The sequence below is a fragment of the Monodelphis domestica genome, chromosome 1 (genome assembly GCF_027887165.1).
Source record: "Monodelphis domestica isolate mMonDom1 chromosome 1, mMonDom1.pri, whole genome shotgun sequence".
NCBI lineage: Eukaryota > Metazoa > Chordata > Mammalia > Didelphimorphia > Didelphidae > Monodelphis > Monodelphis domestica.
Window position 1 is genome coordinate 411,938,125 of NC_077227.1, and position 25,120 is coordinate 411,963,244.

Sequence of the window (25,120 nt, forward strand, 5' to 3'; positions counted from 1 at the left end):
CCCAACTGATCACTTAAACATAAGCATACTGCACCCCCAAAAATTCTAACTGTAAGTGTATACAAAATTTTTACCCACAAAGAGGAAAACTATAATAGTTGTAGATATGGGGAAATAGAGAAGAGAGAAAGACAGCAAACCAATGTTTTGCTGGGCTCATTGACAAAAGCCAATTAGGGGGCAGTCCCCTTTGGCATAAGAGTGTACATTAAAAAAATGTTCAATCAACCATACCCCAAGGTTCATTCTGGATTCAGTTAGTTAGCAAGCTTCTTCTCTGAAGATCTATCTTGAACAAAATTTAAATCTTGGATTTTATGAAATACAACCCCCCCTGAAGAAAGTGTTGAAAAAACACTGAGTCCAGCTGAGGATGCAAGTTTTAGTTGGGGGGGGTGTGCGAGTTAATCCAAAAGGAAAACAAAACAAAATGAAAATAAAATAAAAAACAAAAACAAAAGAAGAAAAAGGGAAAAAATCAAGGGAAAAAATATAGACCCTTTATATATACATATATTTATTTTAAAGAATTCAAAATCAGTATCAAAATATCAAAAAAAATCTATGTATACAAAATTTTTTTAGAAAGCAAGAATAAAAAAAATTTTTTTTTTCACAGGCCCCTGTATTAGGGTCCAGTTAAGTAATTTCTAATCCCACAAGTCTGTAGGACAGAATGCAGCAAATTTTACTTACCCATTTGCAGCCAAGGCTACAGGAAGTTGCCATACTATAGGAGAGAAAAAAGGACCAGATTTTTTTTATTTATGTAGGGAAATGTCATTCCCTCGTCTGATTTTACCTTCGTTCTCAGGGATGGTGGGAGCCAGGATGGTAGCCAACTTTTGGTACTTGTCTGTAGGTATTTTCACGAAGAGTGTGGATACAAGGAAGGCCTACATCTTAACATCTGTCAAGTGTCGCAACCCCGAGTCTCATACTAGGTTCAAGTCCTTAGTATTGGCTTAGAAATGCATTAATCCTACCTGGATTGGTCTTTGATTTTTAGACCTGTGAGCTCTTTTGGCATTATCCAGGTTATCTCTGTGCTCCTTTTTGATCCCGTTCCTAGAATCAGACACAAACATTAATCATAGTCCCACAACAATTATCAATAAATGGCAGGTTCCCATAGTCTAAAGCTGTTTGGGTATGTATTAATAATAATAGCAAGTATATATATTTAAACTAATATTATTATAGAATAAAAATTAATATTGATTGTATTTGCCTTAAGTATAGCAATTATTGTTTTTTTTCTCTTATCCTCAAATTATTGTAATCTTTAAATTGATTATGTTTTTATGATCCTTTGGGGAAGGACTTCTTCCCAGAGGATCAAATGGAGGAATGTAAAAAATAGACTCGAATACAGGACTACAATCCCCACAAGCCTTTGCTCCACTTCCCGAAAATGCTTTGTAATCTCATAGGAATTCTGAGGTGGGCTGAGATGGAGGAAGGATTTAAGCTGGTGGCAAAGGTTTTTGGGGCTCTTTTCTTTTTCTGGACTTCTGTTTTGGAGCAGATGTGTCTCTTCCATGATGTGAGGTTATCTGGCCTAGGCCTCTGGCCTAGGCACGTGTTTTTTCTTGTTCTGTATTTTCTTTAATCTTTAACCTTTAATAAGCCTCTAAAAAAATATAATACTCCTTGCAGAGAGAAACTAATTTCTACCTGCCTCAGTCTCCCCATATTCCTAAATTTTAATCATTACAATAAGCACTGGATTTGGTGTAAGAGGGGGTAGGTCAAATCTCAACTCTCCTATTCTGTCACTCATGTGACTTCTCTAGGTCTCAGTTTACTCATTTGTAAAATATTGGGGCAGTTGCTGATAGAGTGGCTAGAGTGCCAGGCTGAGAGGCAGGCAAACTCATATTCCTGAGTTCGATCTGACTTCAGATACTTCCTAGCTGTATGACCCTAGGTAAGTCACTTAATCCCTGTTTGCCTCAGTTTCTTCATCTGTAAAATGAGCTGGAGAAAAAAATGGCAAGTCACTCCAGTATCTTTGCCAAGAAAACTGAGTTGGACATGACTAAAATAACTGAACAACAAACAACAAATCCCAAATAATGGGATTGGTTAAATGATCGTTTCCTTTAAATTCTATGGTACTATCTCAGAGAAAATTGGGTGAATCACAACTATAGGAGTAAGCTGTTTCTAAGGTAAATTGAGGATAAATCAGATCCTGTTGATCTCTGTTTTTCAAGTTTCTGGGCCTCACAAATGACTTCTGAGCTGCTGGTGGGGTCATCTAAACAAAGACTCAGCAGCTCCAAGGATCTGGAGTGGATTTTATCCCTGTGATGATAAAAAGAGTTAGAAAAAAATTACAGAACATTATTTAGAAATTGCTGTCACTTGTCACTGTAAATTGCTTGATATAAACACTCAACAACAAATCAATTGACATTTTGAATTGTTTTTTAATAATTCTGTCATTTTTCAACAGTCAGTCCTTGTACCCAGAGCCTTCCCTAGGCACAAAGAAAAACACAAACCCACTTTAATACCTCCTAAATGTGCAGCATTGTACTAGATGCTAGGGAAGGGAAGAAGTCTTTTGAAGGTAAATGACATAGTTCCTGATCTCAGAGCGGGTACATTTGGGCCTACAAATACCTCAGAAAGCTTCCCATTTATTAGTGAGGAAAAGACATACTCATAAGAAATTCAATACAAAATTGTACTTCTCTGGGATCTTAACCGTTTCTTAATGCCATTTATATGAACTGTATGGGTATAAAGATTGAGTGGTAGGAAGTCTATATGAATGAGAGAGGCTGGAGGTGGGGTTTGAATTCTTTCTGGCTACTAAACTCCCCTGTGTGACCTTGGGTGGGTCACTAGCCTCATTTTCCTTTTCTGGAAAATGAGGAAATTTGATCTGATGACCTTCTAGTTTATCTCTGTGAAAAACCTTATAATTCTCTGTAATTTGCATCTATGGGTGTGTTTGATTATTCAATTTTCAACCCCTGAAAATATTTAGGAAGAAATCCCAACAGTGGGATGTGAAAATCTGCTGTATCCCCTAAAAAAGACTAGAAATGGGCAAATAGCATGAAAACTACATCTGACTGGGTTCAGGGAAGGACAAAATATAATAGGAGACTGTGGTTGATAAATATTAATAGTATAATTTACTCAGAGATATAATCCCAGTCTACAAATACCTTCATTATAAGATAAAGGATGTTAGTAATGAAGAGTCAGAGATAATAAGGAAATGATAACTAGTTAGAAAGCTACAGAGGACTCTGAAATGTGCCAAGTACTTAATTTGATAGAAGAAGCTGTGTCCTTGGGAACTTCAAATATTGAAGTGCCTGCTATAGGCAAAAAAACGTGTACTACATACTGGGGAAGGAGGAAGGGAAAAGAAGTGGATATGTGCCAGTCACTGTGCTTTTTACAAATGTTCTCTTGTTTGATACCTTACAACAACCATGGGATATAGCTATTATTATCATTGCCTATTGTGCTGTTACTAATATCAATATTGATGTTATTAAATAGATTATTCAAATTAAATTTAAATAAAATGACATCAATTAATAGATTATAGATAATAACTATTATTATCATATTAATTTTATAGTTAAGGAAACTGAGGTGAACAGAGGTTAAGTGACTTGCCTCACACAACTAGTAAGAGTCTGAGGCTAGAATGGAAATTCGATCTTTTTTGACTCCAAGCCCAGAGCTCTGCCCACTGTACAACTATACAACCCACTGCCTCAGGATTCAAAGGAAGATACAAAGATGCAAATATATAAAGATAGAACTTAAATAGAGTACAAGGACAATTAAGGGGCAGAATGAGAACACTAACAAGTGAGATCACAAGAAGATCTGAAAGACATGCTGGAAATAGCACTTGAGCTGAGTATTGAAGGAAGAGAAGGATTTTAAAAGGTAGAGATGAGAAAGGAGAAAATTCATGATGGACAGCTAGAGGGAATACCTGTTCAGGAAAGCAAGACAGAGATTGTAAAATGTGTGTCCTTAAATTGCTCAATCCTCAAAATGCTTAACACAGTGCCAGGAACATGGAAATTGCTTAATAAATGTCTGTTGAACTACTAGTGGTTTAGTTTGGTTCGAATGAAGAATTTGTGAAGGAGAATATCGTTTTAAAGAGAGCTGGGAAGTGTATTTATGTTTTTATTTTGGGGTTTGGGTTTTGTATAAGTGTGCTTTTACAACAGTGACCAATATGGAAGTATGTTTTGCATGATAATACATGTATGGCCCAGATCAAATTGCTTACCATCCCTAAGTAGGGAGAGTGAAAAAATGACAGCTTGGACCTTATAATTTTGGAAAACATATGTTGAAAATTATCATTAAATGTAACTAGAAAAATAAAATAATTTTGAATTAAAAAAAGAAAGAAAAAAGCTATCTACACCCATTGCCTTTACTTCATCTCTTCTTATTCACTTTTCAACCCTCTGGAACCTGACTTCCTAGTTTATCATTCTATTAAAACTGCTCTTTTCAAAATTATTGGTGATTTCTTAATGTCTAAATCTGAGGGCCCTTTCTCAGTTCTCTTCCCTCCTGACATCTCTGCTTCACTGGACACTATTGACTACCTTTCTAGATACTCTTTTATCTCTAGATTTTCCTGACACCAATTCTCTTGGTTTTTCTCCTGCCTACTTGTTTCTTTCCAGTTTTCTTTGCTAGATCTTCATCCTTGTCATGCCTACAAATGGTGGGAGTATTCCAAAACTCTGTTGCCACCCTCTCTTCAGCTTTATCATCTCTCACTTGGTGACATCATCAGCTCCAATGGATAAGATTATCATCTCTATGCAGATGACTCCCAGATTTATATATATTTTGTCCCAATCTCTTTCCTAAGCTCCAGTCCTGTATCACCAACTGCCTAATAAACATTTTACCCTGAATTTCCTTAAGGTATCTCCAATTTGTGTCCAAAATATTTCCCCTTATATTTCCCCTTAAACCTACTTCTCTTCTGAACTTTCCTATTTTTGCTAAAGAAACCAACTTCCTATCTGTCCAGATTTAAAATCTTGGTGTCATCTTTAACTTCTCACTCTCCTTTACCTCACATATCTCATTCACTTCACCAATCAAATGTTGGGCCTTGTTAATTCAATGTTCATAACACTTCTTTCAGCCATTTCCTTTTGTCTCCTTACAAAGCCTCTGCCTTAGTTCTGGTTCTCATTGACTCACTTGGACTATTGTGATAATTTTTGAATTCATCTTCTTATCTCAAGTCTTGCCCCACTCTAATCCATTCTCCTCACTGCTACCAAAATGATGTTTCCTAAGCTCAGGTCTGTTCATGTCACTCCCTTAATCAATAAATTATAGTGGTTCTTTATAGAGCACTGGGTAGGTAGGTGTTCAGTGGGTAGTGAGCCAGGCCTGGAGATGGAAGGTCCTGGCTTTGAATGTGACCTTAGACACTTCCTAGCTGTGTGACCCTGGACAAGTCACTTAACCCCATTTGCCTAGACTTTACCACTCTTTCGCCTTAGAACCAATAATCTATAACTATTCTACGGCATACGGTAAGAGTTAAAAAAAAAAAGAACACTGGCCTTAGTCAGGAATTAGGAGTTTTAGTCCTGGTTCTTTTGATAATTTTGGGAGACTGTCAGCAAGTTACTTCTCTAAGTGACTCAATAGTGTTGCAAGGTAAAGGGCATGGAATTTTGAGTTCCTTACCTTGTATTGGCATATAATGCATGACAAGTGATAACATATAACATATACACAGATAAATAAGTACAAAGTAATTTGACGGCATAGGGAGAACACCATCAAAAGGGAGACCAGAAAAGATCTCCTGCAGTAGTTAGAATTTGAACTGAGGAACATGGGTTTTTCTGTCTCTAACTCCATGAATCTATTCTATTCCTCATTTCTTTCTTTCATTCTTTTTAAACTTTTTAAAACCTTTACCTTCTGCCTTGGTAGAAAGCAGAAGAACAGTAAGGGCTAGGCAATGAGGGTTAAGTGACTTGTCCAGAGTCACACAGCTAGGAAGTGTCTGAGGTCAGATTTGAGCCTAGGATCTCCTGTCTCTAGGTCTGGCTCTCAAACCACTGAGCAACCCAGCTGCCTCCTATTCCTCATTTCTAAAAGAAGACTGGAAAATGAAGGTTTCTGAGAACAGGGAATGAAACATAATCTTCCTCAAGGCAGAGGGTAGACTTATATAGTACATTATTGGATGTAATTACTCTAGTATTTGTACTGTATTTGTTGTGGTTCAGTTATGTTGGACTCTTCCTGACTCCCTTTAGGATTTTCTTGGAGTGGAACCATTTTATTCTCCTATTCATTTTACAAATGAGGAAACTGACACAAAAAGTGACTTGCCCAGGTTCACCCAGTTACTAAATGTCTGAGGCTGTAAGCAAGATAGGTACATGTCACTGAAATAAGTTCTTATTCATCACTGTAAGCAGTCAACATGTCTGGGGGATGAGCTGAAGGTACACATTTATTTGAGGGGCTCAGATCATACATGTACAGGAAATCTCAGACCTCTGTTTACACAGTGGCTTCTTGATTATACCTGGGCTCTCTCCAGCCACTCCGTATTCTTGAGATGAGTTCACTGAGTATCGTTTAGGGCTTAGGGGTCTCCAAGCTCCTGGATCCCTCAGCCTACCCCACTGTGATGTACCCTTCTCTTCTTTGCAGAGGTGAAGGACCCTGTGTGAAACAGTACATACATAGTTAAGATTACCCCCTGCTTTTTTTATTTTCATAATTGATTATGTAGACTATCAGATTCTATCGCTTGTGAACTGTTTTTTGTTCTGCCTCTCCCTTTTAAAAAGTATTTGTTACAACGGATGAATCACCAGCTAGAGGAATGAGGAAGAAATGATTTTTCAAATGAAGATCAGTAATGTAAAAGCAAAAAGATATTAAGATTTCAAAAATAGAAAAAAAAATTATGTAACGACAAAAGGCATAACTAAAAAAATTTTTTAAGGGTTGAGTTGGACTAGGTGGTCTCTGTGTCCTCTCCCATTTGGAAGTTTCCCCAGGTTTCTTTAGGGTTGTCAAGTGAGACAGTGGGGGAGGGAAAGTAAGTCGGAGAGGAAAGAAAGTTCTCGCGTATGTCTAGAAGGACCCAAAGCTCTTGCCCTCCCTCATCACCTCCCAACAGCCAATCATTTGACAGAATTAGCTGAGAATGGGCGGGGCGTGATCACTGAACACCCGCCACGAAATCGCCGGTGTCACGTGATCGGCGGGGATTCGGGAGGAGCGAGTCAGCTGACCTGAGGTGAAGCCCAAGTAGAAGAACAGTTGAGAGCTTCCTAGATCCTGCTCTGTTGGCGTCGCCATGGCCAGCCAGTCGCAGGGTATCCAGCAGCTGCTGCAGGCGGAGAAGCGCGCTGCGGAGAAGGTTTCTGAAGCCCGCAAACGTGAGCGGCAGCGGCATCTGGGGCGCGGGGGATTGTGGGGCCGGAGGAGTGGAGGGAAGTGTTAAGCAGGAATTAAGTTTGTGCTCTATGGGAGCTGTTTATGAGTTAGGGCTGATGTATGGGGAAGAGGACACAGCAAGTGTAGGCACAGAAGGGTGAGCTGTGGTGGGCGACCTGGATCAGAGATCTTGAAGCTGCTAGAATATTGTGGTTGTTGGGATCACAGCCACACTTTCAAGGCCCATTTTTTTGGCCTCCAAATCTTGTGGGATATTAGCCTTCCCTTCCCTCTTACATGGTCATTAACTTCCTTTTGGCTGGCCTCCTAGGAACAGGATAGGGCGGGGCCAGTGGTTGAAGGCTGTGGGAGGAGAGGGAGAAGAGGAAAGAAACGATGGCTTTGGGAGGGACCTTCTATACCGGAAAGCTAGGAGCCTTCCCCGAAGTTAAATTCAGCCTCTTATCTCTTTTTCTAGGTTCATTTCAAACTTTTCTCCTTCAGGGACTGAAGGTTCTTTATCAACCAGACCACTTTTCCCCATTATGGGTCTTCTGCCTCACTGTACAGATTCCTGGAACGGAGTCTTTGACCCTTACCCTGTCTCATGTTTTCTTATATGAGACTTCGGATTTTGGCCTTGCCCTTATTACCATTCTACCTTATATGTCATTTAAGTGTGTATACCACTACTCTTTTAGCTTGTAAGGTTCTTTTAGGTAAGAACTTTAATTATTCAATTTTAGTCTTGGACATGATAAGCCTATTATTGTATGGTGAGTGCTGAGCATACAGAGAGAAACGTGAGTTTCTGCTCTAATGGAGTTTACATTTTCAGGGGAGGAGACATAAATATATAACTAGATACAGAATATATTTAGAGTAAATACAAAGTAACTTTGAGGAGTAGATTAACATTAGGGAGTACCAGAAAAGGATTTTTGTAGAAGATGGCACTAGAGCTTTCAGTTTTAAATGGGAGATTTACAGGCAAGTGAGGATTGAGTTCATTCTAGGAAAAGGAGACAGCTAATAGAAAAGTGCATAAACAGGAAATTGCAGTGTCCTTGTGCTGACCAGCAAATGAACCAATTTTAGAAGTATCATGTCAGATTGGATATAGTATTGGACTTGGAGTCATGAAGACCTGGGTTCACATCCAGGAACATTTATTTGGTTGTGTGATCATCTTCAAGTTACCTAACTTTTCTGAAAGGCCCATGATTCCCTTTCATATAAAATAAGGATTATAATGTCAGTAGAACACATCGGTTTTTAAAGAATTGGAAGTAGTTTCCATAGTTTTCAAAACTTTAAAGCTATATATATTGGAAGAGGAAGAATCCAACAGTCTTAGTTAAACAGTCTTTGTGGATGACTTTCAGAAGAATCAATTATCACCTTCTATTTGTTGAATGGTAGAATTCTAGTTTCTGATCACTAACTAGCTGAGATATCTTTGTATCTTAGTCCCTTAATTTTTTTCATTCAGTAAAATGTGCTGAGGGCTTCCAGAGTTTTTCTGATTAAACAAAAAAAACAGATGCCAACCTCTCCTCCCATGGCTCTTAAACGGTTTTTTTTAACCCTTACCTTCTGTCTTAGAATCAATCTTGTGTATTGGTTCTAGGGTAGAAGGATGGTAAGGGCTAGGCAAGAGAATTTAAATAGCTTGCCCAGGATCACATAGTTAGGAAGTGTCTGAGGCCAAATTTGAAGGAGTACTTCCTATCTCTAGGCTTGGCTCTCAATCCACTGAGCCACCTAGTTGCTTTAAAGTCTTAAAGATTTTTAATGAAAGTTAAAAAACTCAAATAACTAATACAAAATGGAGTGTGATATGTTCATTAGTGCATAAGAAAGGTACAAAGGAATCAGTTAAAGATTGCTACTCCAACAAGGGCTAAGAAATAGCTTTTAAACTGATCTGTGGAGAGGATTTGCACAGTTAAGATACTGAATTAGCACAGGCCTGTTTCAGAGACCATTGTATAATCCATTTGACTCAAGGGAGGAGTAATGGATGGAAAATAAGAAATGTAGTTTGGGACTAGATCTTAGAAAGCATAGGCTAAAGATTTTTTTATTTGATCCCTTAGAGGGTGGAAACCATTTGGAATTTTTAAGTTGAGATTGAAATGTTCAGAACTTTAAGCATATGACTGGCTGCAGTATTGGTCTAGGATGAGGAAGCCATTTCAAAAGGCTTCTGATAACATGATAAACAATGAGAACTTGAAGATTGGGATGGTGAGGAAGAGATAGTTGGAAGAGGATGGTTTGGAAGAAGCATTGCTAAAGTAGAATAAACCAGTTGGGTAGGGTTTGTAAAGGGAGAAAGATAATAATGACTTACGGTTTTGAGCTGGAATGACTAAGAAAAGGATGGTGGTACTAGTAACCAAAATGCGGAAATCAACTGAGGGGGAGGGGCAGGTTTTTGTTTTGTTTTTCACAGAGAAATGGATATGTAGAGACAAAGCCTAAGAGAGATAACTTGAGAATTTTAGTGATAAGCCAGAAGGGACTAGTGACCAAAAAAAAAAAAACTAAGGCAATTGAGTACCCCCTCTAACTCCGAAGAAAAAACCAGCAAACAAAGAATTGAAAATTTGGGGACCAAAGGATCATGCTGTAGAGAAACTGGTGAAAGAAACATAGAAGGATAAAAGAAACAGTAACAATGTGTCAGTGTCTAAGACATGTAGGGACCCCAGAAATAAAGACAGTTTGTCGACGATTGGAGAAGACTCCGGGGCTCCCAAGAGAAGAGGCTAATAACTGTAGGCCTCAGACACAGAAAGTGATGTTGGGACAGCTAGGTAACACAATGGATAGAGTACCAAGCCTGTAGTGGGGAGGATCTGGGTTGGCTATACCATCACACTGTCTAGTTGTGGGACCATGGGCTAGTTAGTTAACCCTGATTGCCTGCTGCTCTTCTTAGAATTGATACTAAGATAGAAGGTAAGGGTTTTTTTTGTTTGTTTGTTTTAAGTTACATCCTAGATCTTTTTATTGCTTCTGGAAAACTGTTTTACAGTCCTTCTACCTCCAGTACTATCTTTGGGTTTACTTCAGCTTTGAAAATAAGTACTGTTTGGTATGGACTTGCTATAATGGAAAATTGAGCCTAAGAAAACTTTTCTGTTTTTCTTTCTCTTCATTTGTTTTTTCCAAAAGTGTTCTGGAGATTTAATTTCTGGTGTGTTCCTTTTAGGCCCTATTGATGCTTTCTTAGCTTATGCTATACTAGCCATCAGAAATGATTGAGATAGTTCTCCACTTATTGAGAAACTGAATGGAATTAGTGTAGGTATCATCTTTAGTCTGGTTTGGAAAAGAACTTCAGAAGGCAAGTCAATTATGAAAAGTGGTCTGATACATTAAGGCTTGGTGATTTAAAAGAGTGGTTGGATGGTAGAGTTGGGGGAAAGGCCCTAGTGACCTTCTTGAAAAGGCTAGGAACATTACATGTAAATTAATGTCTGTTCCCATTGAATCAAGGATTCATCATCAGCCAGATTGGACTCTAATTGTGTTTCACATTTCCCTGAGAGGTAGCATGATACAGTGGGTAGGAGCCTAGAGTTTCCTGGCAAGTCACCTAGCCTCTCTTTGCCTCAGTTTCCCCATTCATAGGGGTTGGACTTGATAGAATTTCAGATTCTTATGAAATTTATGATTGTTCCCTTTGGTCTTTACACAGCCCAGGGTCTTATCCTTGTGCTTTTGCTTCCTGTTAAAAATCTCCAATGTATTTTTAAAATCCCCTTTCTATCTCATAATGTCTTTCTGATGCAACTCTCTCTTTTGAAAACAGGAAAGAACCGGAGACTAAAACAAGCAAAAGAAGAAGCTCAGGCTGAGATTGAGCAGTATCGACTGCAGAGGGAGAAAGAATTTAAAGCCAAAGAAGATTCGGTTGGTTCCCTTTTGTTGATAACCCTCATACCTCCCATCTTCTGATGTGGAGACCATATTACTGCCCTTCCATTTTGGAAGGATGCTTGCCTCGTGCATGGTGAATACACCACTTAAGAGTTAACTGAACTGAGTTAAGTTCAGCTTCTGTAACTGATTCTGTTAAGCTGTAACCATAAGCAGGTTTAGTTTGGGAGGTAAGAACATCACTGGAACTGACCAGATTAAAGATGAAGATTTAGTAAATAGTAGTTATGAAAATTAAATTCTTTTAAAGGTGTTGGTATTACAATTTGAAAACATGTGGTTTGTTTGTTTTTTCCTCCATTCAAACTTGATACTACAAAATTGGATTCTGGAATGTTTACCTTAGTTACATGAAGCTGATAGCTTTTCTGTAGGTTATCTATGTGTACTTGGCTTATTCTAAGTCATACTGATAAATTTATGATTCATTATCATTTTCCTCTGCCTGTTTAACTTTGTGTCTAATACCTAATTTGAGACTCTTGGGATTATTGGTGTGGCTGAGAGCTGTCAAATTTAGAATTTTTTCTTGTGTGGAAAATATGAGCCCATAACAGTGTCCCTATACTATGTTCATTTACATTTGTATTCTTTATTGAGCATAAGGGACAGCTAGGTGATTCAGTGGATAGAGAACCAGACCTAGAGATGGGAAGGTCTGGGTTCAAATGTAACCTCAGATACTTCTTTAGCTGTATTACCCTGGGCAAGTCACTTAACCCCAGTTTCCTTGCTCATAGCTCTCATCTGCTTTGCAACTAAGTAATCTGCCTCAGAACTTAATATTGGTTCTAAGAAAGAAGATAAGGTTTTTAAAAATACAAAACCAAAAAATATTGGCATAACAAGGCTGTCAGAAGAAGAGTTACCTACAACCATTCTGTTCCCCCAAAAGTTGATAATTAAGTTCATATAAGGTTGAGGTATAATTGATGTTTTCTAGGATCATGGTTTATATCTGGGATCTTACTTGGCCTAATGTTTTGAAATTGGCACAGGGTAAGAGATTCTTTTGTGATTGGCTAGATTGAGGTGTGTACCTAGAAATATTGTTTTAAATCTTTTTAATATTTAATATTTTAACATAAGATAGGAAGGTTTAACTGTAGAAACTGAAACCTCTTCCTGTACAGTTTTATTATTGCTACATTTATATATTTGTGCATTCAGTATTTTAGACACCCTAAGCTCTAGCATTTGATACTAAGATATTGGAAGCATTGCTGTTTGTAGATGGGAAACTTTTGTTAAAAGTGACTTATGCTGAATTATTTACATTATTGGTGAAATTGGATATCTCTTTAGACTACGCAATGCACTTGTTAGAAATATTTCTTAAACTCTTTAGCTTTCTCTTTTTTAAATATAGGAAGCTAATATATATATATAGATTGTAAATGTGCTATTATACTATACATATTTCCATGTTTATCATATTGTAAAAAGACAGATCACACTAGAGAAAAACTCATGGACAAGATAAAGTGAAGAATGACATGCTTCTGTCTGTATTCAGACTCCCATCAGTTCTTTCTATAGCAGGGGGTAACCTTTTTCCCAAGAGTCCCTTGGAGTTGTCCTGGACTCTTGCATTGCTGATAATAGTTAAGCCATTCACAGTTGCTCATTGTACTGTATTGCTGTCGCTATGTACCACATCTCCTGCTTGTGCTCACTTTACTTTTTATCACTTATTATACATTTCCTATAATCTTGACATTTGTTCTCTGCCCTTCCCCACCAGGCTCTTGGCAGCCATGGCAGTTGCAGCTCTGAAGTAGAGAAGGAAACCTTGCAGAAGATGTCTATCCTCCACAACTATTTCCAGAAGAACAAAGAGGAAGTCCTGGATAACCTGTTGGTTTTTGTGTGTGACATCCATCCAACAATCCATGAAAACTACCGCATAAATGGATAGGATAAAAGAAATAAGCTCATTCAATGGATAGGTTGGCAGTTCAGTTGCTTTCCTGTAGAATGTGAAGGTTTAGCTGTGCTGCAATTCCATTTTTGTGTAAAGATTTTAAATTATTTCTGTATAATATTTGGTATGGTACCTCAACATTTTCAGAGAATCTAGCTTCATACAGACTGAAAGCTCATCCAAAGAGTTAATAGTCTTATCTCTAATTTCATACTAACTCATTTAATGAGTACAACTTTTCTGTGCCTTTTAGTAGGTAAGCAGAAGAATGCTACACTGCTTCCTAGATGCTCTTAGTGCTGAAGAAAATTCCTTAAGAAAGGAGTTTAAAATTGTATGAGGCAACTCTGTGTGGTTGTCTCAAAGACTTCGTTATTTTAAACATCAATGAAGCATTGGGAATTAATGGGCATCCTTAAATAACCCTATCTAGATGAGGTTTAGCATAATATGTTATTGATATAGTCATTTAGGATCCTTTGAGCTATTTTTGATGAAATAGAACCAACTGACAACTCAGGTACTTACGGATACCCTGTTACATTTACTATGTGGATGGTCACTTGAAAGTTAAGACTATTTAATATGTGTTCCTTAGCTTGTATCTTTTCCTTTGACTCACATTTAAAAAAAAAAAAAACAATCCAAAAACCCAGTTGCTCTATAATATGTTGCTTGAAAAATTAATAGCCCCCAAAGCATTTAGAAAATGTGTGTTGTGGGCACCTTAAGGGGAAAGAATAGTAATTTCTCGTAACATTAAATAGCACATGCTAGTCTATTAGCTTTTTCTCAGGGGTCCCCCCACACTGATTTTTGATGTCTTGTTTAATTCGCAAAGTGATTTCTAGTGTCCTAGATGTTTAAAGCCTGTAGCAGCCTCATGCCATTTACAGGCATGTAAGTGTTAAGTAATTATGTTTAGATCACTGAAGAGGATTCTATTTATTGAGCACTCTTTTGCTCAGCATTGTGTTGGGTATAGTGAGGCAGGCACTAATAGTATAGGTACAAAAGGAGAAGATACTAGCCAACCCTCAAGGAACTCTTAGTCTCCTCTTTGCTGTTGCTAAGCTTTTTCATTGAGGGAGAGTGCACTGAAATTTATTGAGGTTTCTTAATGAAAACCTCATTTCAGTGCTGATCCATGCTACTTTTGCTAAGGGAGGTTATTAGTAGCTGCTTCTGTTACCTTAGTAGCATTTTCAGAAATCTCAGGGGTTTTAGAAGTATCACTGGTACAACTTTAAACTTGGGATCTCAGAGGTTTATAAGACTTGCTAACTTTAGATCTGCCCATTGTTCCCCCTGGAGAGAACTTCAGTATAATCTCTTCCAGCTGTGATTTTTCTCAAAAGGGCTTTGCTTGTCTTAAATGAGTGTTTTAGAGAAGTGCCCCTGAGTCATTTGACAATAGTTGTACTGTAGTTTTGCCAATAGGATAGGGATAGGGGCTGGACCTCTTGTTCTTATTAATAATTGGGAATTACTGGTGAAGACACTTCTACAAATGCAGGTCAGCATTTGTCTTAAAATCTATTTGCCAATAGTTTTTACCTCCCAAATATTTGGCCTGTGAGAATTGTTTGACCTGTGGAATATAGAAGACACCCTCCTAAAAAAAAAAGAAATATAAAGGAAAGGCAGTATATTCAATCTGTCTGAGAGCTCCCTACTGCCATAATGCTATACCTCTTTACATAGTGGCTTTGTTCTTAAGCAGACTTCAGTATCCATTAACTTGCCTTCCCATAGGATCAATTTTAGTAAAGATTACCTCAAAATTTAGAAATGAACACTCATCTGCTACCACCTCTTCCAAACCTTGGAAACTTAATCTCATTTGTCATGTGTTAGGAAATAATCAGGTCAATCATCTGGTCATCTTGCAAGACATTAAACTTGGTTGGGGGTCTAAATCCTTTTCCAAGGGACATGGTTGCCTGCCTCTCCCAATGTCATAAGCCTTAATACAGCTATATAGCAGGGAAATTGTCCTGTTCTGCCTAGGACAGGAAAACTTGTCTATTATAAACTTTTTTACTCAAGTATGACTAGGTAGAGGGACTATCCTGGAGTTTGTGCTTCACTTCTCTGCTCCCATCCCAATTCTGCTTCTTACTGGGTGGAAGTCATTACACTAACCCTTCTGGGTAGATTAGATATGTATTTTATATATGGATGAGTTGTATGGCACTTGCTTTTGGAATTTTGTAGTGTAGATAACGCAGTTATTAGTATTTCCAGTTGAGGGAAACAGGGCTCAGAAAGGATAATTGGGGGGGGGGGGTTAATCCTTTGCAACAATCCAATTTAATAGGGGGTTACTAACCCTTTTTGTACAGTGCCTGACCTTAACATCTGTGCAAAAATATTAAAAGTAAATGATTAATAAATGCTTTTTGAACTTAATGTGTAGGTTTGGTTGTTTTTTTTTTGGGGGGGGGAAGTGGTATATCAAGGTAAATTCTTAGATAATGGGGGGAAAGCTTTTCTTTATCTACAGGTATGTGTGTCAAGTAAAAGGGAAAACCTATCTCCAGACATTTCTTATTTACTATATTGTGTCCCATCAACAAAAACTGATGTAGCCTACCCTCAGTACTCCCTCACCTAAATAAAAGCTTTGTTCTCTTAGTTCAGCCAGTTATAATAGTCAGGGAGCTAGTTATAAGAACTTGGGCAAGTCATTTCATCTGTGGTTCAGTTTCCTAGTAAAAAAGAAGGTTGAGCTGAGTGATCTGTAAGGGCCCTCTCAGTTTAGACATTCTAAGATTCTTGAGTAGTTTGGAAAGTAGCAGTGGATTTGGCTTAGTGAAGAAATGGAAAAATACCAATGAGCTTAAATCCCAGAGTGGATGCATGGAAAGTAAAATCAGAATCTAATGGAAAAGCTCACACTTGATTCTAGAGGAATCTGAAGGAAGCTTTAAACATAAGGTTAATCCTAGGCTGACTGGTAGAAATCTGGATCAAGGAAGCATACTACAAAGTATGTGCCATGCTAAGTAAAGAGTTACTAAATTTGGTGGGGCAGAACAGTTGGGTAAAGGCTGGGAGAGTGTACCTCAGGAGGAATTGCTTAATGATTGGGAAAAAAAATTTCAAGTGTAAAGCTGTTACAGCAAATATTTTAAATCAGGTGTAAGAATTTGTGCCTTAAATTTTTTGTCATTTTTATGGCTATGTTAAAACCAGTGTTAAAATTTTTTTCAAGGAAGTTTTTTGGGGAAAAAAATGATTTGGCTTCTGATCATGTAAATTGAAACAAAAAATCCCCTTAATACATGTCTACATAATCTGGCAAAAAAAAAAAATCCCAATTAGCCATTTCCAAAAGTACGTATCTCAACATTGTGAATTGAGAGTCCTGCTTAGAGATTGGGAGGTCCTGGGTTCAAATCTTGCCTCAGACACTTCCTGGCTGTATGACCCTGGGCAAGTCACTTAACCCCCATTGCCTAGCCTTTACCACTCTTCTGCCTTGAAACCAATGCAAAATATTGGTTCTTAAGATGGAAGGTAAGTGGTGTTTTTTGTTTTTTTTTTAATTATCTGGTGGTTGACCATTAGGTAATGAAATCTAGATTTATGAAGGCTATGCAGTGGGCAGCATATATTGAGAATAGGCCAATAGTGGGCCTTTTCAGAGTGACAGAACTTGCCAGAGCTTGCCCTCCACAGATGAAGCCCTTTAAGAACCCGTGGTTATGGGAACAGGCAGGTGGCTCAGTGGATTGAAAAGCCAGGCCTGGAAAAAGGAGGTCCTGTGTTCAAATTTTTTGGTCTTTGACACTTCCTAGCTGTGTGGCCCAGGGCAAGTCACTTAACCCCCACTGCCTAGACCTTATCACTTATCATCCTTGAAACCAATACACAGTATAGATTCTAAGATGGAGGGTGAGGGTTACAAAAGAAAACCAAACCAAACCATGGTTACTTTCATGCCTGGAAGAATGAGGAATTAAGTAGTACTTGAGCAGAAATTTTAGATTAAAGCAGGCATGAAGGACAGACTCAGAATGAAGATAAAGGAAAAGTAAAAATACAGTACTAGACACATGAAGTATGTTTTTGGTGGAATCAAAACAGATAATTGATTGGATATGAGATATGGGAGGGAATTAAACTTCCAGGGGATTGGGTGAATGGGCATGCTATTCAGGATGGGGAAATTTGAGAGAAAAGGTAAGTTTATCTTTGGAAATTTGAAACTGAGGGACTAGTGGGCCATCCTGGCAGAAATGAAGGCAATTATAAGATACCCACTATATATCTTTTTAAAATTTTTTATTAACAAAAATTTTCCTGAAAACAAGTAATTAGGGGGAAAAAAACAAACTTTATAACTGTTGGCAAACACATTGCATGCCTGCTGGAGGGGGCTGTTCTGTTTCCCCTCTCCACCAGGAGTGAGGACATTTCTCACATGCCTTGCCCCTCTGCCCAGCAGCCCAGTGAGAACACTTCCTCCCCTGTCTAGGGTAATGCAGGGGGGCTCAAGGGTGGCTTGGTGCAGTTTGGGCACATGATCTCTAAAAGGTTCACCAAAACTGCCCTGTAACATGCCCAGTCAAAACATGTCCAAGAATATTTATGTCTCAATGTAATTTTATGCCCCAATCAAGTCCATTGTCTTGTCAGGAAACAAGTAGCATGTTTTATCACGAATCTTTTGGAATACACCTACTATTTGTCTTCTTTATGCATGTCATTTCTCAAATCCAAATTTAACACACCAGGGAAATACTACCTCAGATGCTATATATTTTATTTAATTTTTTTTAAGTAAGAATTTTTTTCTTTTATTCCAGTGACAATTTTACATATAAGTTTTCCAGGGTCACGTGATTCATGTTGTCTCCCTTCTTCCCTCCCCCTTTCCAGAGTTGACAAGAAATTCCCCTGGGTTATACATGTATTATCACTCAAAACATTCCCTTATCATTCATTTTTGTAAAAGAATAATCTTACAAAACCAAAACCCCAAATCAAATTCCCAAATAAGTAAAAATCACATGCTTTCACTTGAATTTTTACTCCACCAGTTCTTCTGGAGGTGGATAGCATTCTTTCCATAAGTGCCTCAGAATTGTCCTGGATCATTGTATTGATGATAATAGCAAAGTCTATCATAGTTGATCATTCCACAATATTACTGTTATTGTGTACAATGTTCTCCTGGTTCTGCTTATTTCACTCTGCATCAATCCATGAAGGGCTTCCCAGCTCTTTCTGAATTCCTCTTGTTCATCAGTCCTTAGTATTCCATCACCATCATATACCACAATTTGTTCAGCCATTCCCCAGTCAAGGTGTACAAATGGAGATTTTGAACCTTTGGACTTCATCCCCCAAAAGTCCCTTAGTATTTCCCAAAATTCCTTTTAATCTCTCCTGTGCCTCCACATTTGTGTGATCACATTATTGTTTTATAAGTGGCTGTGACTCCTCTCTCTTTTTTGTTAAAAACCCTTACTTTCTGTCTTAGAATCAATACTGTGTTTTGGTTACACTATCAATACTGTGTATTGGTTCCAAGGCAGAAGAATGGTAAGGGCTAGGCAATGGGGGTTAGAGTGACTTGCCCAGGGTCACACAGTTGGGAGGTGCCTGAGGGCAAATTTGAACCCAGGACCTCCCAATCTCTAGGCCTGACTCACAATCCACTGAGCTACCCAGCTGTCCCTCCCCCACCTATTTTTGACCTGTGACCAGGCTGAGTTCAGGCATTTCTTTTGCTTTAGTTATTATTAATAAAACTTTATAAAATATAATACTTTAGTTATTGTATATTAATTTTAAGCTTTACAAAGGTCATCCCCATAGTTTCCAATTTTTTGCCATCACAAAAAGCTCAGCTATAAATATTTTTTGTACAAACAAGTCCATTCCCCATTTTTTTTTTATCAGTTGCTATATATTTTAACCTAAAGTTGGAGAACCTAGATTTGAGATTCCATTCCTTGCCATATAATCCTGAGCAAGGCACTTAATATCTCATGGGAATAAGCTTACCTGCTCTATTTGCTTCACCAGATTGTGGTGATGCTAAAGATACTATTTATAGCTTGAACATCTACAGTGCTATAAGCACTTTGCAAAGCACTTTATCAATCTTAGTTTATCAAAGACCTGTACAAGTTGGTACAATGGAAAGAGTTTAGGATTTGGATTTACTCGATCTTGGTTCCATTCCTGGCTCTGTTGTCACTTGTGGGCATGTCATTTCATTTTTCTTGGAGCTGATGGGCTCTGAGGTCCCTATCTGCTCTACATCTATGATCTTAGGACATAATTATTGTTTCTGACAGTGCGAAAATTAACAGTTGCTTCTTTAAACTCAGAAACTCCTGCTTCTAGAAGCCTGATAGCCCCTCCAGTGAAATGAAAAGATTTTCTGAAGTACTTGTCATTATGCACTTAAAGCAAATGGACACATGGGAGATACAATAACAGCCCGTGCTTTCAAGCTTACAGATGGCAGATAAAACATGTACATGTAATATTCAAGGTAGGATGTGATAAGTGCCTTGAAGCTCAGCAGAGTGATTAGAAAGGGAAGGAACAAATACCAGTTTGGGAGACTGGCGAAAGCTGAAGGCATCTTAGCTGGGCCCTGGGGAAAAGGAAAGAAGGCTTTTAGTAGCTGGATGGAGATATAGAAATGACACGTTCAAGGTATGGGACAGGGCCCTGCCCAAATCCAACTAATAATATCTTGCTGTCCTTCATAGGCAATCTTTGAAGGAGGAAAGTAAAGACCTCACTCTCCTCCCACATCCGAGTTTCAGTTTCTTCCCTTCGGAGCTTCCCGGTTCTCAATTGGTTATTGATCAACTCCATCTAGATGGCTTCTAGATATACTGGCAGAAAACAAAACCTAGGTTGAACTAAAGCTGTTTCAGGTTTTTTAAAGCCACTGAAATGATATGACTTTAGCCCCAAGGAAGGAAAAATCCCTACCTTTGAAAAGGTCATTTCTAAAGGAAAGAAAAAAACACAAAACATTAGAGTTCAAGACTATTATAAGACATGTTGCCTGGGGCAGCTGGATAGCTCAGTGGATTGAGAGCCAGGCCTAGAGATGGGAGGTTCTGGGTTCAAATATGACCTCAGACACTTCCCAGCTGTGTGACCCTGGGCAAGTCACTTAACCCCAACTGCCTAGCCTTTACCATTCTTCTACCTTGGAACCAGTACACAGTATTGACTCCAAGACAGAAGGTAAGGGTTTAAAAAAGAAAAAAAAAAGAGACATGTTCCCAATGTTTTAGTGTAGTTTTACGTATTGATACTCTTAGAAGTATAAATGTTACAAACTTGCTAAAGACATCATTTCAAAGTTTAATTATTTAAATGTTTTTACACTTACTTGGTTTTCTGAATTTTGAGTAAAAATACTTAATTTTAACTTTAACAAGATAGGGCATCTTGCCATCATGCATTTTGTGTGTGTGTGTGTGTGCTAGTTTCATGAACATTGCTTAGCCACCTTGGTCACCTGATCTATCCCCACTGGATTTTTTTCATTTGAGGTCTTGTCAAAACCAATATATGCATCAAACTATCAAAATCATCTTTGGCTAGAATTTCAAATTTGAACCTTTAAGTCATTGAGCAACAGCTAATGGAAACTTGGACAAAGTTTGAATATGGACTGAAACAATGATTAGCCCAAAAATGGTAGTTATGTTTGCGTGGAGTGGAATTTTGCAGGGGAGCTTAACACCCCCCCCCCCCAATCACTCTAATGGGCATTGAGGAGACTTAATTCAGCTTTTATTAGGAAGGGGGAGAGGATGGAGCACTGCCTGAGTGGTCTCTCAGCAACAGTGTCCGTGTACAAATGAATTCACAACTTATAGGAAATTAATACAATGGTGCCTTGAGTTACCCACCACCACCTGTGTGTGACCTAATGTCTGAATGTTCTATTCCTTTTATCTTGTCTTACCCTTCTAAAGTTTCCCAGCTCCTTTTGAATCATGGGAGTATTTCTCAAATTAACACTCCGTTTCAGTCATAATTCAGGAATGTGCAAGGTCAGAGCCACAGTCTTTCTAGATAGCGGGACTAATTCTCATGAATATATCTTCTAGGCTCCATGGCCTCCTCATTGGACTCTTTGTACTGTAATTTTCCATGGGACTTCATTTTTTTAACCCTTGAAATACCAGTTGCAAGTCAATTGAGGATTAACAATAAAGAAAAGAAAAGGTGTTTGGCCACTTTTAAAGAAGTACTAATAATGAGAAGGGGCTTGGATAGGGGATGTCTCTACTGTTGTGATGTAGAGATGGGCTTCTTTTCTCTCTTGCCTGAAGGGCCTAGCTAAGCTAATCTATATAGGAGAGTTACAGGGATAATTGATCACCATAATTGTGAATAATGCATGACTGATTTTTACTCTACACATGTTGAATTTTAACAAGCTTTTTTTAATTTAAAAAAAAATTTAATTTTTTAAAAATGCTTGTTAAGGGGGCAGCTGGGTAGCTTAGCAGATTGAGAGCCAGGCCTAGAGACGGGAGGTCCTAGGTTCAAATCTGACCTCAGCCACTTCCTAGCTGTGTGACCCTGGGCAAGTCACTTGATCCCCATGGCCTAGCCCTTACCACTCTTCTGCCTTGAAGCCAATACACAGTATTGACTCCAAGACGGAAGGAAAGGGTTTTATTAAAAAAAAATGCTTGTTAAAAATACCAGCATTTAAAAATTGTAAATAACCATTTTATACGTTTTATACGTTTTTAGCATTTATGTTTTGAATTTATTAAAAGATAAAAACTATGCTAATACTTTTGTCTTAATCACTTGTCATACCTTTTAATACCTTATATTAAGTCAGTATTACATTAAATAAGATTATACTCCAAAGAGTCCATTTTAGCTCACAGAAATTGCCAAATTTTGTATGCTGTGTTTAAAACCTTTCTCTTCAATAGAAATTGGCATACTCAAGGGTACTTGTTCTTTTCCCTTTTCTTTTCTTATGAATTGGCCTCATTAGCTTTGGGGGCTTTGAAATCCTGGAAGACAGATGGTTAAAAGCCTTTGTTGAATGATTTGGTCTGTGGGTGTGTGGGTGGGAGACCTGAAAGACAGCAGCATGTTTCCTGCAGCCCTTGAATTCAGAACCAGGGCTCCTTACATTTTGTTGGGGAGAGAATAATTGCTGGGAACAAGTTAGCAGGGAGGAAGGGCAGTATGAGCTGACCATGATTTTAGGGCATTCTTTAGCAGAGCTTCTCATTGTCTGTTATTGTTTTCTGGGGTTTTTAAGGTGGAAATGTTGTGGGGGCCTTGAGGTGAACCCCCAGGGTTCAAGAAGGGAACCCTTTGCAAGAATGCAAGACTCTATAAATTAGCTTAGAAATTTAAAAAAAAAAAGGAAATTTATGAATTTCGAACTCATGTTGAATTTGGGTGGGAGGACAGCATATGGAAAGCTGCTTCCTCAAGGTCATCAATTCTGGGGTCTTTATACCCTTTACAACAAGTGGTACGTGACTTCAGGAGGGTGTGTGCTCAGGCACAAGGCTGGGCCAGTTTGGTCATCTGACTGGGGTCAGCCTGAAGACATAGGGGTGACCCTCAGAGTTTAGAGGTCAAATAGATGTCTTAGATATGACTCGATGGTATCAAAGCAGAGCTTGGAGGTGTATCTCTGTGTCCATCTCCAAACCTAAAGGAAGATCCAGTAGTAATTCTCTCAGGGCACTTTCCCTTTGATATAGCCTGGTCTTATCAGGAGTTTTTCATATTTTAGTTGGGAGTCACAAGGATTTTCCTGTTCCCAGTATGGCCTGAAACACTTCTACAATTTGGGCGTGCAAGGTAAACCCAGGATCCCACATCAGAAAGATTAAAAAATGCTTAAAAGATCATTTAATTACAGCATTTGGGTTAAACTATGGAATAGCCAGCCATTTTAGACAAATGAATGTGAAACTGATAGGCCTGGAAGCCTAATGCTATTATTTTATTCTACCAAAAATAAGAGAATCTATTCCTTATAATCATTTCTCAGATTGCATCTGCTACTGTCCTGGGGGCCTGACAATTTGAGAAGAAAGCTCAGGTAAGCTTCCTGTCTATCTTTTGTGATTATCCAGTCACGTCTGATGCTTTGTAAGCCCAGGGGCCATGAGCACACCAGGGACGTCTGTCCTCTACTATCTCCAGAAATCTGCCCAAGCTCACGTTCTCTGGGCCTATCTGGGTAGCAGTGACTGCTTATAGTCTGAAACTGGACTTTGGATCTGGGCAGGAGAGTCACTTGACAGAAGCCTGGGCAGTAGAAAAAGCATGAGGACTAACAGGTTGGGTCCAGGCTAGGAGGGGAAAATTTCAGAGCTGGAAGGGATCAGAATCAATTTCAACTCTTTCATTTCACAGATAAGGTAACTAATCAGTCAGCTGATTTAATCTCCCAGATCACATGGATGTCACATGCCACCCCTTCTCTGCTCCAACCGTGCCCTTCCCCCACTCATTAATGGAAAGCCACTTAACTATCAACCCAGTCTATAGAGTGGCACCCACCCTTGCCCTCAAGGATCTTAAGTTCTGATTGGGCCGTATATTCAGTATTGGTACAGAGAATACATTGTAAAAGTTTGGAGAACTGGGAGATCAATGAAGGCCATCCGTGAAGCCTTTTTTTTTTAATGCTTACCTTTTGGTCTTAGAATCAATATTGTGTATTGGTTCCAAGGCAGAAGAGCCATAAGGGCTAGGCAATGGGGGTTAAGTGACTTGCCCAGGGTAACACAGCTGGAAAGTGTCTGAGGTCAAATTTGAACCTAGGACTTTCAGTCTCTAAGCCTGGCTCTCAATGGCTGAGCTTCTCTTGAGTGAATCCTTTATGAAAGAGAGAGGACTTGAGCCCTGAAGGATTTGTTTAAATAGAGGGGTTTAGAGGACATAATTATATTAAGATATACATTTTATTTAAATAATTGCACAGATATAAAAGTTCTAGCTACCCCCTCCCCTCTGTTCCTTTATTTTTTTTAAATAAAAGTAGGTTAATCTCACTTTTACTAGCCCATTGCTTCAGTATTGACCAGCTTTGGCTAAATGTTTTTGCTCAGTATATGAGGCCTCTTGAATCTCTGTCTCCAGTTTCCAGGCAACTGCTTAATCTTCTGAAAGATTATTTTTGTTCCTCTGGAGGTGAGAAGTAAAGCAGCCCTTAATGTAGGCAAAAGGGAGTGGAAGCCATTTAGGAATAGGGACAGGGGATGTTGGAGCTAGCTACAACTGGCTCAGGAGAGCCAATTGTTAACTTTTCATTTACTCCTTCAAAATCAACAAACTACAAATCAGGATTTGATTAATTAAATTGTTGATTGTCTGGACTTAAGAAAGCAATGGAGAAAATGTTAATGATATGAATTTTGGGGCAGCTGGGTAGCTCAGTGGATTGAGAGCCAGACCTAGAGACAGGAAGTCCTGGGTTCAAATTTGAACTCAGACACTTCCCAGCTATGTGACCCTGGGCAAGTCACTTGACCCCCATTGCCTAGCCCTTACCCCTGTTCTGCCTTGGAACCAATACATAGTAGTGCTTCTAAGGCAGAAGGTAAGGGTTTTTAAAAAATGATGTGATTTAAATGTCATATGTATATATTTACATTTTTCTGAGAGCTTTTGTTTAAATATTTACAATACCTCCAGGATAAGGATATGATTTGAGAAGAATGGAAAGCTTCCCTGCTCTTAGGATCTTTCCCCATCCCCTCATGACCTAATAAGCATTACTGAGTGGTCTCAGTAAACATTTGTTGAATTGAATGA

At 38.5% G+C, this 25,120-nt stretch overlaps 1 protein-coding gene across 1 annotated transcript; it reads left to right on the top strand.

The window, feature by feature from the left end:
* The first annotated feature begins 7,240 nt into the window (after window positions 1-7,240).
* ATP6V1G1 (ATPase H+ transporting V1 subunit G1) lies at window positions 7,241-15,727 on the top strand. Its single transcript, XM_001364291.4, has 3 exons — window positions 7,241-7,442; window positions 11,264-11,364; window positions 13,136-15,727. Exons 1-3 carry the CDS (start codon window positions 7,361-7,363, stop codon window positions 13,307-13,309), a joined length of 357 nt encoding a protein of 118 aa, XP_001364328.1. The 5' UTR covers window positions 7,241-7,360; the 3' UTR covers window positions 13,310-15,727.
* Window positions 15,728-25,120: the final 9,393 nt, after the last annotated feature.

Coding starts and splice junctions, on each gene's coding strand:
- ATP6V1G1 (XM_001364291.4), top strand. CDS start 7,361: ATGGCCAGCCAGTCGCAGGGTATCCAGCAGCTGCTGCAGGCGGAGAAG. Junction 7,443..11,263: donor GGTTTCTGAAGCCCGCAAAC/GTGAGCGGCAGC, acceptor TTTTGAAAACAG/GAAAGAACCGGAGACTAAAA. Junction 11,365..13,135: donor TTAAAGCCAAAGAAGATTCG/GTTGGTTCCCTT, acceptor CTTCCCCACCAG/GCTCTTGGCAGCCATGGCAG.